This window comes from Pteropus medius, unplaced genomic scaffold (genome assembly GCF_902729225.1).
Source record: "Pteropus medius unplaced genomic scaffold, Ma_sr-lr_union100, whole genome shotgun sequence".
Lineage (NCBI taxonomy): Eukaryota > Metazoa > Chordata > Mammalia > Chiroptera > Pteropodidae > Pteropus > Pteropus medius.
Genome location: NW_024340696.1, coordinates 6,062,258 through 6,075,195, shown reverse-complemented (window position 1 = coordinate 6,075,195; position 12,938 = coordinate 6,062,258). Strand labels below are relative to the sequence as shown.

The following is a 12,938-nucleotide window of genomic DNA, read 5'->3' as shown; positions in this document are numbered from 1 at the left end:
GTTCACATAAGCTCCCAGGAGATGCTAATGCTGCTGGCCTGTAGATAGCTCTTTGAAAAGCAATCTTCATTTAATTTTAGTGCATGGAAGTTTATTCCATACCTACGTTGCCTAAAACTTATTTCAGGCCCCATAAATTTCTCCTTTTGTTGTAGTATTTTTAGTAACAAATTTGAATTGCATTAATACACTTAATTTATAAACTCAAAAAGTTACCTGAAGTTTGAGACTTTAGGTTGTATAAAATGAATTTCTTACTTGAAAATTTTCCATAAATTCAGTCTGTATGTTTAAATATAATTTAAATGTTTGTGTTACAATGATGTTTGTATCTCCCTACTCACTATTTCTCGAGTCCTTGTCCCTTTAGAAGAAACTTTTCCCCATGATTACACAGAAGCTGTAGAGATCAATACCTATCATTAAATGTGATGTACATTTTATAATTTTCCGAGTTCTTCCTTACAAGAGTGGGTCACTGACATGGAACCAGGTAGACAATAATCTTAATTAACATTACTGTCTACCATGTATAGGAATTTGATAAATAATACATTGTTTTTGGAAATTTAGTAGAACATTGTTAAATCTGACCTTTAGTTTGTTATAACAAATCCCACTTGAAATTCCAAAAGAAACAGAATCCTAATTAAAGAGGTTAGGCTTTTTAATTGAATGGTAATTGCCATTTGGTTCTTATAATCTACAAAATAGAAGTTCTAAAATATATTTTCAAAAACATTTTTAGATAACCTGCTCATTTGATATGTAAGTGACTTGTGTATGCTTGATGCTAAGACTTTCTTAGAGACTAGAGATATGCACTGTTTGGGGAGTGTTTCCTCTAAAGACGAGGAGAAGGAGGAGGCCTGGACCTGGATAGGACCGCCAGCTCTGGGTGGCTCTAGCTTTCAGGGATTCCTCCTTGATAACGGTAGACTAGTAGGTTTCCTAGGGAAGTAGTGATGGAAGCACTTAGAGACCTTTTGATGGTGGCAGCTGTGTCTGGGCTTGGAATGCCAGGTGGAGTGTTCTCTGCCCAAACCTGGTCCTTCTGCTAGGCATTTTCTATCCATTATTCCAAAATTATTCCATCATTACAACTCACTTCACCTAATCTCTATCCTAATAGAGAATATGGTCTGGTTTTACTCTTAGGTAAGGTAGGTCTCTGACCAACAGAAAAATCCTTACTTTTTCAGGAATGGGGTGGGGAATACCAGGAGTAAGTAGAGGACTAAAGCTATAGTGCTTTCTAGTAAAGATGTATATAAATTTATCAAATTAATGATTCAGGGAAATATACTTTTTTCATGGTAGTTACATGTATATATCACTCTGGGTCTGAACTAAGAACCAGTGATTTCTCTGGCACTTTTAGTGAGGCTGAGTAATGTCTGCAGGTGTCACTCAACACCATGGATGTACTAGGGGGTCAGAGAGAATACTCTGGTACGAAGGACTGTGTTTTGTAGGAAGTATATAATTGGATACCCTTGGACATAATCTACATTATGGTTAAAAACTACATTTTTAAAGCACTTCTTTAAAGCTTTGGAACATCTGCATTATCAGTTTTCATTACTAAAATATTCATTAGTTTCAATTGATCAGTCATTCAGGTAAGTAGGTGAGCAACTGTATAATGATTAGCTTTTTTCTCCCCATTTTGTTTATGGATTCCAATTGCCAATTATTTTCTTTGAGGACTGTGAAGTGTTTTTGTTTTGTTTTGTTTTGAAGTCTTCTTAGCTAAGCAATATATATCTAATTGGAAAATATTACAAAAATAATGCAGAGGGATGGAAGAAATTAGTGCCTATTGTTAAAGGCCTAGTTTTCCTTTGGAATCTGAGGTTCTGACCTTGTTCTATCATGGAAACCACAGCAAGCAGATGAGTTGATTAAAAACTCTTGTCCTTTCTCCTCCTGCACGAAATGGGGATAATTATAGTTACCTACATCTCTAGGGTCCTATGAGTCTTAACTACTTAATATTTGCAAAGTGTTTGGAGATCTTTGAATTAAAAGTGCTGAGTGGAATCAAGGTTCAATGTAATTACAACTGGAACGAGAGTTTATATTCCTGCCTCCCCTCCACCTCCCTTTGTGCTGTCCTTTCGGCCAACCTAGATATTACTCAGTTACCACTCGGCACACTGCATTTCTCTCTCTCTCTTTTTGCAACTCACCTCAGCCTAAAAATGAATGAATGAATGAATGAATGAATGAATTGATTGATTGATTAAGTTAAAAGATATATCTAATCCCTTAACCCCAACCCCATACTTAAGTAACTAACTACTTAATACAGGGTCCCCAACCCCTGGGCTGAGAACTGGTACTGGTCCACGGCCTGTTAGGAACCGGGCTACACAGCAGGAGGTGAGTGGCGGGTGAGCAAACAAAGCTTCATCTGTACTTGCAGCTGCTCCCCAGTGCTAGTGTAACCACCTCAGCTCCACCTCAGATCATCAGGCATTAGATTCTCATAGCAGCACCAGTCCCTGGTTCCAAAATGGTTGGGGACCGCCGATTAATATTTAGTTTTAAAGTTCATTAGCCACTAAGAATTAAATCAATGAATTAATTTGTCTCTTCCAGTCTATCATTCTTTTGGTTCTTCCTACACATGATGATAAACAGGGATTCTCAAACCATTCCCCTGCTCGGAAACTCTCACTGGCTGTTGCGTGCCTGTAAGGCAGGTCCAGACTCCTAAGTGTCACTATCAGCCTTCCAAACAGTCATTCACTCTTATTTCTCACTGTTCCCGTGCCAGAACTCTTCTCTCCAGAAATGTACTCCATGCCTTCCCACCTCCATGCTTTTAGCCAAGCTGCCATCCATCCACTGGTGTTTTTTCTAGATATGTTTAAATTCTTTCTATCCTTGCCAGTCTTCTTCACAAAGCATTTTTCATTCTCTAACAGGATGTAACCTCTTTCTCTTTCTCGAATTTTATCTATACTTTCCCTGGGTCATTTCTACCTTTATATTTTAGTTACTTACTTATGTGTACTATCTCCCTCCTAGACTATAAGACCCGAAAGTAGATTTCATGTCTGATGAATGAACAAAATAAGGCTAATGTATGCATGTAGTGAAACTGGACACAGTTTAAAGATTATATTGATTTGTGAGATTTCATTAAAGTGGCCTTTTAATAAGTTTGCATCATATATGTTAGGAATTAAATATTATTGATAATTTCTTCAACCTTGCTATTATCCTTGTAGCTTACAGAACTGTCTAAGATGAGCAGCCATATCTGTAAACTGTGTTTTCTTTGATTACATGCTCATTGACAAAACCCAAGGAGACCAGGAACAAAGCTTGTTTTGGGTTTTTTTTTCCTGTATGCCTGAATACTGTTGTTTAGTTCCCCTTCTTACCATTTGCCATGGAAACTTGTTTCTAACATGTCTAAATTTTTGCAAAGCTTTCTTTTATGGGAAGATCACGAGGTCTAAAATTCCATTCACTGATGTAATCAAGCCTTATGGTGGAAGGGTCTTAGAGATCACGATTAATCCAGTACCACAAAGTAGTAACTGAATGGTGGTGCCTTTTAAAAGTTGGGCCCTAGGATACATACAACTGCTGAAAACTGTGTCCATATTGTATAAAATCTATCTTTGACTATGCTTTGTAGCACAGCCTCTCGCTTCCCTGCAGTCAAATATTCTAAAACTGGAAAGATGTCCAGATGATAAAAACTTAGACAAGAAGGTAGGTGACCTATTAGCTTTGTGATATCTGAGAGGTTATTTTACCTCTCTGAACAGCAATTGCTTCACCTGTGTAATAGGGATAATAATATCTGTCCTGTCTCTTTGCAACAATCAAATTAGATGAAGCTTGTGAATATTCTGTAGTCTTTTAGACAAATGCAAGTTATTACTGCACCAGGAAAGCATGCTAATCTTGTTGAATATTTAAGTCATGTTTAAAATTAATTTTTATTCCTACTTTGTTGATTTCCTTTTTAGCCCCGTATAGTATATTTAATGTTTTGAGAGTGGGTCTAAATAAATCCTTCCTAGCACTTTAGAGATGTGTTGAGTTGATTGTAATTATACACTATTGTAAGCCTTAGAGCAGAATTAGGTAGCACCAATGAATTTATTATGTATAAACAGATACATAGATGAATGGCCTTAGCAATATTATGTATCCTCTTTATGTTTTGTGTAATAAAGATTTACCTGAAGGACTAAAACACGAGAATTGTCATGGAAGCTCTTAAACTTTTATGATTTCCTAATACAGTACTTAAAAGTATTGAAGAGATTAACCAAAAAGAGAAAGTTTAAAGACTGAAAATTCCAAATTTTACTATTATGATTATTACTGAGTACTGTCTAACTCTTCTATTGATGTTAGAGCTACACAGGCAGTAGCTGTAGTGTTATTTACTTTTTAATTATTCAAGTAAAGTTTTACCCTCCTAGAGAAATTTAAGAGATTGCTTATGGATGATAATTGCCATCCATCAAATTTCTTACAGCTTATAATTTTGGTTTACCACAGCCTATACTTGATCTAATAATTTCAGTGAGTTCACTGATGCTTTCCAGATGACATCATGAAATGATGTCAAAACTGTCTCTTCTCATGGTTTAATAAACTCATCAGTAGGTTTTTACTGGGTACTATTACATTATTCTGGGTTAAGCATTATTAGGGGATCAGCAATGACCCATTCCCTCACTGAGCTTATCATTCCACTGAGGACTGACCATAATTAGCAATGCAGTTAACAACTGAGTAGGAATGAGTACTAAATGAAATGTGATATGGAATTTTAAAGGATAAGGAGTGTGTGCTGGAGTAATTAGAGAAGGTATACATATATGATTTAATGCTCGAACTGAGTCATGAAGGATAAGCGAGATTTAGTCAGAGACGAAGGATTTACCAGGAGAATGGAACAAGTCACTTCCAGGCAATTATGGATATGGAGTCCAAGGACTTTTTCCTGATCAGAGCAGAGGTGATGAAACATTGAGTAATATGGAAAGTTAGCTAAGTAGGGTGAGACTACATTTTGAATATCAGATAAATGGTTTTGTATAAGAGAATAAGATGAGAGTGTTTGTCAGGCAGTGGTCATTGGAGCTGAATGGAACATTGGGATGTCAAGTATATCAGGGGGATGTTTCAGTCACACAGGAGATATTTAGGGCTGAGCCAAGAAAATGGATGGAGAAAAATAAAAAAGGATGCATGGGAAATGTTTTAAAGAGAAAATGAGCAGGGTCCTCTCCATTGGTTGGATTTGAAAGCTATACAAGAAATGTATCATTAAACTGGATTTCAAAATTTCTAGCCTGTGGCCTGGGTGGTTCAATGTATCAAGAAACCATTGTCAGAAACAGAAAAATAACATTGTTCACAGGAAGTAACCCTGTTCCAACAATAAGTATTGAGTTTGATTTTGGATGCACTTGACTTCAAGGCCTAGTAAGTGAGTAGGCAGTTAGCATTGTAGAAGTATCTCTCAGAGAGCAAGGCTGGGGATGGGGTTGAGCTTTATCACCAGGTGATTAGTTACTGAATCCATGCAGATGTTCTGCTTTGAGGGGTGCCTGTGGTAGGCTTCAGGGTGAACGCCGAGTAATATTTACTCAGATGCCATCTGTCCCTCTGAAACATTTTCTTGTGGAACTGATGAGAAAATGATAAAGTACTAACTACTTTTTTAACCAAAAAGTTATTAATAAAAAGATAAATGAGACCAGTGAAAGGCAGGATGAACTTCTTTAAGTCAAGTATAAACAAAGGGTTTCTAAAAGACTCATTACTCTGGTAGTGATAATAAAACAGTTTTCTAACTGTGGTTTAAGATACCTCAGTACCTTGGGCCATTTTAAGCAGTTAGTGTGGGGACTTAGTAAATGCTTATTAAACTTACTCTGCTTCATTAATTCTAAGATGTACTTTTTTTAATTAATATTTTTAACCTCTCTGAAATTGGGTTCTTACAGTTGTCACTTTATTCTTGTTGGCATTGCAGCAGTTATAATATAGTTGTCATTGCCTTAACCAATTTATTTTGCTTTATTTTTTATGTACGTGCAAAGGTTATATATGATAAATGCATCCAAATAATTCTAAAGAAAATCTTTTCAGTAAGTATACAGTGACTGTTGTAAGTGATAAACAGTTTAATTGGCTTCATTCTTTATAATGATGTGATTTATAATGATGGTATCGAAGATTTAATAAAATATGGTATTAAAAGATAGCTGATCACAGCAAATCTCTACCAGTGTGATACAGATGGCTGGAGTAAAATACTCTAAATTTGCATTCTTTCACCGACCTACATTTGAGGTGTCCCTTGGGTTGTTTTAATTTGGACTGGGAACATTAGGAGAGAGGATTTTCATTCAATGGTGTAAGTACTGCCTGCCAGGAATAGAACCCTCCTTGGAGGATCCATTTCTTTGATGGTGCAGAATCCAAAACATTCACAAAAGACCAGGCACTAGCAGAATGGGTTTGTGTTTGTTTGAAGCCTTTGTGCCCTTCCTAATCTCAGACCGTTGTGCACTGCAAGCAGTTCTGAGTGTGCTCGCTCTATGTGCAAAGTGAGTGTGAACCTACAAGGAAATCTGCTGGTGTTTGGGGCTGACAAGAAAGTCTCTTAGTGGGAGAAAATATGATATCTTGTAAAAGTAAAGAAAAGAAACATTGGGTTCTCGATACCAGAGTTTTCAGCCATTTCTGTAGTGTGACCTATTGACTGGAGGTAGGTTGCCTTCTCATTCAGTGGACAGAAAAACAGTCCCTTTTCCTACCGACTGGCACAGTGTGTATATGGACTAAATAGCACGTATGTGTCTTTTTGTAAGTTTGTGCCCCAGAACTGAAAGTAGGAATAAAGTTAGAATATCGGGCTGTGAGTGGGGGATGCTTGTCTTACTGCTAAGGGATGCGATGCTTCAGGTAAGTGATTCTGGAGTCCTTCACCATCTGACAGTAACCTTGGTTTGGTCTGTAGGTATCTCTTCATTTTGCTTGTTCATCCATTCTAATTGGCTTCCCAGAGCATGCTTGTAGATGTGGAGCCAAATTTAGAGTATAGCAACCCTCTGGCAAACAGGAAAAGATTAATTTTGCGGTGTGCTGTTAAGGGACTTCCCAGGAAACTTCAAAAGCACAGAAAGAAGTGCTGGCTGCCTATTCCAAAACATGTAATATGCCACTCAGCTTTTTAAAGGTATGATAAACTCAGAGCTCACACACACACACACACACACACACACACACACACACACACACACACACACACACAGAGAGGCCCCCATTTCCAATGAAAAAGAAGCTGAGCTTTTTTAGATGTGTCTGTATATGAGCCAGAAAAGCCAAGGGGTGAAGGGCTCAGAGAGTTAAGGAGATAAATGTGGATCTGCATATGGGAGGCATTTGAAATTGACTTCGATACCTTTTTAATGCTGACTTTTCCAGTTCTCTCTTAAGCAGACACATTGTTTTCATATCGGCCCCAGGCATAGACACGTCATTAAAATCAATGTGTAGAAAATGATTTCTGTTTGGAAATAAGCAAAACATTTTCGGTTATGACCACCCAGGTATAGTGGGAAAATACTGGAGCTGGGGTTGGGAGTCCCGAATTCTAATATGAACTTTCTTTGTGGCACAAGGCAAGTCCTCTACGGCCTTTGGTTTCCTTATCTGTAAAACAGGATCACTCCCATCTTCTTTGCTCTAATAGATTATCTCTGTGGGAGAAAAAAAGTCAAGGAAAGGGCTCCTTATAGCCCTCCTGACTTCTATTTTATTGTGCTATTCATGTCTAGTTATCACATAGCTAGAAAGGCCCACTCAGAACCCCCAGGTCACTACCGTTCCTGCCACACATTGCTGCAATAGTACCATATTGCTAACTTGAAAAAAAAATTACTATTACACTTGCAGTTGTTGCTTAGTAACATTTCTGATTTTGTGTTTCTTGTGACAGCCTGAGCAGAGATCATTAAAAATTTAACTTACAAAGCTGCTAAAGCGAGAGGAAGGAGGAGAACTTGAAGCCACAATTTTTTCACTTGCTTAGACTCCATCTAATCTTGGGTTTATATTCTAAATCTCGGAGAAAACACTGCACGCCTCTGGTTTATATTAAACCACATACAGCACACTACTGACATTAACTTGTGTCTGGTACAGCTGGAGTTTATCACCAATACATAAAAAACCTTGACCTTGCAGAATGGCCTAGAATTACAATCAGATGGGCTGCGTCGTATCCTGCAAAAGAAAGTCCTAACCAGTTTTATGTCCTATTTCTGCTTTCTCCCCACAGTTCCACCAGGTGAGAAGAGTGATGACCATCCTTTTCCTTACTATGGTTATTTCATACTTCGGTTGCATGAAGGCTGCCCCCATGAAAGAAGCAAACGTCCGAGGACAAGGCAGCTTGGCCTACCCAGGTGTGCGGACCCATGGGACTCTGGAGAGCGTGAATGGGCCCAAGGCAGGTTCGAGAGGCCTGACAGCATTGGCTGACACTTTTGAACACGTGATAGAAGAGCTGCTGGACGAGGACCAGAAAGTTCGGCCCCATGAGGAAAACAATAAGGACGCGGACTTGTACACTTCCAGGGTGATGCTCAGTAGTCAAGTGCCTTTGGAGCCGCCTCTTCTCTTCCTGCTTGAGGAATACAAAAATTACCTAGATGCTGCAAACATGTCTATGAGGGTCCGGCGCCACTCTGACCCCGCCCGCCGCGGGGAGCTGAGCGTGTGCGACAGCATTAGTGAGTGGGTCACAGCGGCAGATAAAAAGACTGCAGTGGACATGTCAGGCGGGACGGTCACGGTCCTTGAAAAAGTCCCTGTGTCGAAAGGCCAACTGAAGCAGTACTTCTACGAGACCAAGTGCAATCCCATGGGTTACACGAAGGAGGGCTGCAGGGGCATAGACAAGAGGCATTGGAACTCCCAGTGCCGAACTACCCAGTCCTACGTGCGGGCCCTTACCATGGATAACAAAAAGAGAATTGGCTGGCGGTTCATAAGGATAGACACTTCCTGTGTATGTACATTGACCATTAAAAGGGGAAGATAGTGGATTTATGTTGTATAGATTATATTGAGACAAAATTATCTATTTGTATATATACATAACAGGGTAAATTATTCAGTTAAGAAAAAAATAATTTTATGAACTGCATGTATAAATGAAGTTTATACAGTACAGTGGTTCTACAATCTATTTATTGGACATATCCATGACCAGAAGGGAAACAGTCATTTTGCGCACAACTTTAAAAAGTCTGCATTACATTCCTCGATAATGTTGTGGTTTTTTGCCGTTGCCAAGAATTGAAAACGTAAAAAGTTTTAAAAAAAATAATAATAAATTGCATGCTGCTTTAATTGTGAATTGATAATAAACTGTCCTCTTTCAGAAAACAGACAAAAAAAAAATCAACAAAAATTTGAACCAAAACATTCCGTTTACATTTTAGACAGTAAGTATCTTCGTTCTTGTTAGTACTATATCTGTTTTACTGCTTTTAAACTTCTGATAGCATTGGAATTAAAACAGTGTCAAGGTGCTGTTGTCATCGCTTTACTGGCTTAGGGGATGAGGGATGGGAGGGATCTATTTTTTGTTTGTTTTGTGTTTTTTTGTTTGTTTTGTTTTGTTTTTTGTTTTGTTTTGTTTTTGTTTTTAGTTCCCACTGGGAGTAGGGATGGGGAAAGAATTTCTTCAATATATATATATATATATTCTGGTTGATAAAAGATTCATTTGTCTGCTGTAAATTTGTTTGCAATATCAATCAGATGACTGGAAAGTGAATAAAAATAAGGCAACCGAATGAAGTGCTCACTCCAGTTCCCGTAATGTACTTCCGAGGCTCTCATTCACCCTTTGGGCCTTGGTCAGGGAAAGCTTCTTTTGTCGGAAAGACCTGCCTTTACTTAGAGCACATTCTTTCCCCTCCTCCCCCTTCGGTCTCCTCTTTGTTTTGTTTTCTCTTAAGAAAAATCAGTTCCGCGCTCTGAAATATTTTACCGCTGCTGTGAACGAGTGAACAAATTTTGCCACATCGTGGCACTCATAAGCATAGAGAACAGTGATTTCTTTCTTTTAGAAGAGAAAAAAAAACAACCAAAAATAACTCAAAAATTACATTTTTTTTTTTTTTTTTTTTTTTTTTTTTTACTATTTGGGTAAATCATTGTAAGGCTCAAAAAGAAAAATCATGGTAAGGCTTAAACATGTCTTGCGAGCAAAAGGTGGTGTTTTGTATGGACCCAGAAACGCCTAGATCAGAACAGGAGTCCACACTGCCAGTGAAATGAGACTGAACAGCCATATGGAGGCTATGTGGAGCTGATATATCATTTCCGGGCGGTGCAAGAGGAATTTCTGAGTGGCCATCCTGAGGTCTAGGTGGGGGTGGGGAATGGTACTTGAGACATTCCAAAAGGGAGGCTTCTGAAGGGCCCTTCAGAGGTGGCTCTGGAATGACATGTGTCAAGTTGCTTTGGACCTCACGCTTTAAGTGCCTACATTATCTAATTGTGCTAAGAGGTTCTCGCTGGAGGACCACGCTCAAGCCTACTTAACACTCTCCACCCCTGGATAATTTTGCATAAAGCTGGATTAGCCTGGAGCAGGTTCAGAAACAAATGGGACATTATAATCATGAGATCGATGTGATGAGTTACAAGATGTTTGCTACCTGAACACTTATTTCTTTGAAATCAGACTTGAGGAAACCAGGGTTTTATCTTTTGAGAACTTTTGGTAAGGGGGAAGGGAACAGGACAAGGCCCCAAAACTCAGGTTGGATGATCAAGGCTACCGATAAAAAAATCTTGTCCAGAGACAAGACTTTGAGAAGGTGTCTGCACATCCAGCACACCAAAGACTTGAAGGTGCCTTGCTCAATGGAGGAGGCCAGGACAGAGCTGGCAAGGTTTTGCTCCCCAGGGAAGGCCACAGCAACCTCCTGTCTCATCCTGTCTGTTCATGAAGAGAGTCCCTGCCTCACCTCTGCCATCTTGGGTTACAAGAAGTCAAGTTGGGAGCCTGGAATAGTGGTCTTGGGAAAAATGGACCCCCCATGAAAATTAGTGCTAAGCCCATTCAGCCCACTGCCCAAATCCGAAAGTGTCCCTGAGTATCAGAAAGCCTCAAGAAATTGCTGCATCTTAGTAGGTTGAGGGATAAGCAAAAGAGGAGATCCACCATGACCCAGGGAACGAGGGACACTGTCAGCAAGTTATTTCTCTTTGTTCAGTCTTTTCATTTAGAACGAGACTATCTTTTACAGTACCATCTGAATACCTGCCACTAGAAGAAGGAAGAATTTATGTAGCATAGATTTGTGCTGTTTGAAAATACTATCTTTGTAATTATTTTTAACATGTAATGAATACTTGGAATATCTGCTGTATGTTAACTTTTTGCAGCTTTGTTTTGAGGGACAAAATTATTTGAACAAGAAAAAGTCCCCATCACAGTCTCAAAGTACTGCAAAAACCAAATCTGTTAAGTGGTCCAGTAGGAGACACAGCAATCGTGTGGTCAGTGGCTCTCTCTTATCCAACAAGATATATCACAATCACACGCTTGTTGGTTTATGTTGACCTAAGATTTATTTTGTTAAAATCTTTCTCTGTTGCTGTTCATTTTCGTTCCGTTTCGTTTTGTTCTTTAAAAGTCTTGCTGTGGTCTCTTTGTGGCAGAAGTGTTTCATGCATGGCAGCAGGCCTGTTGCTTTTTTATGGTGATTCCCATTGAAAATGTAAGTAAATGTCTGTGGCCTTGTTCTCTCTATGGTAAAGATATTATTCACCATGTAAAACAAAAAAAAATATTTATTGTATTTTAGTATATTTATATAATTATGTTATTGAAAAAATTGGCATTAAAACTTAACCGCATCAGAAGCCTATTGTAAATACAAGTTCTATTTAAGTGTACTAATTAACATATAATATATGTTTTAAATATAGAATTTTTAATGTTTTTAAATATATTTTCAAAGTACATAAAATCTGGGGGTTCTGGGTTTTTTCTCTTCACTGTAAAACAAATACGAAAACGTGTTTTTTTATAAATACGTGTGTTCCTTGCTTTAAGACCAACCTGACGAGTTTTAGTACTTGTACAGCCCTTCAGAGAGGATGCTTATGTCAAAGCACGGGAGGCCAGTCCTGCAGAGCTTCCAAGAAGCTCTAGGATTGAGCCTGTCTTCCACAGTGGAAGACGGAAGTGTCATTTTCTAGGACACTTGAAAATTTTCCCCTTTGAAGTGATATACTTTCATCAAGTACCAAACTGTGTATCCTAGCAACATCAGGATCCAGGGCTGGCTGGCTCTATTTGATTATCAAATAACTGTTAAAAAAAAATCAAAGTAGGTTTACTCACAGATAATGAGAATAAATTGGCCCAAATTTAGAAAGTCAATGACTGAAAAAAGATATAGAAATTCAATATTTAGAGGCAGGTCATGTACCCTCAGTTTGGAGATGGTGCCATATGCATTATGTATTTGTATCCATTGCACTGATTTAATTTTTGTTCATGGAGCCACACAGATTTTATATCACAGTACCCAAGATCTAACAGATTGCTAGGATTTCTAAAAAGATTTGCCTCTGTGATGGCTGCCAAGCCGCTGGGTAATTTAGTTAAAGTGTTTAAAGTTATCACTAAATCTTAGGGAAATAAATGGAAGGATTTTAAATTAGAGAAAGAGCCATTAAGGAAAAAAAGCATCTGTTCCTACTCTTCCGACTCCCCATTTGAACACTGTCAACCCATCCCAGAACGTGGTGAACTATATCTGTGCAATGTATCATTTCTATTTCAAACATACACACATGGTTTCCTCTTGTATTGTCTTATAAATAAGGATCAAGAAAGTCAAACATTGACTTGT

The 12,938-nt window shown here is 38.3% G+C and overlaps 1 protein-coding gene across 4 annotated transcripts in view; it reads left to right on the top strand.

Moving 5' to 3' along the window:
• The window catches only part of BDNF (brain derived neurotrophic factor), a 53,416-nt gene extending 41,391 nt beyond the window's left edge, over positions 1-12,025 (top strand). For 2 of the 4 annotated variants that reach the window (XM_039866077.1, XM_039866065.1), the window contains exon 2: positions 8,333-12,025. In XM_039866077.1, the coding sequence (XP_039722011.1) occupies positions 8,354-9,097 (744 nt within the window). In that variant the 5' untranslated portion in view covers positions 8,333-8,353 and the 3' untranslated portion in view covers positions 9,098-12,025. The remainder of the gene's footprint in view (positions 1-8,332) is intronic. The other 2 variants (XM_039866073.1, XM_039866087.1) reach the window with 1 other exon arrangement.
• Positions 12,026-12,938: the final 913 nt, after the last annotated feature.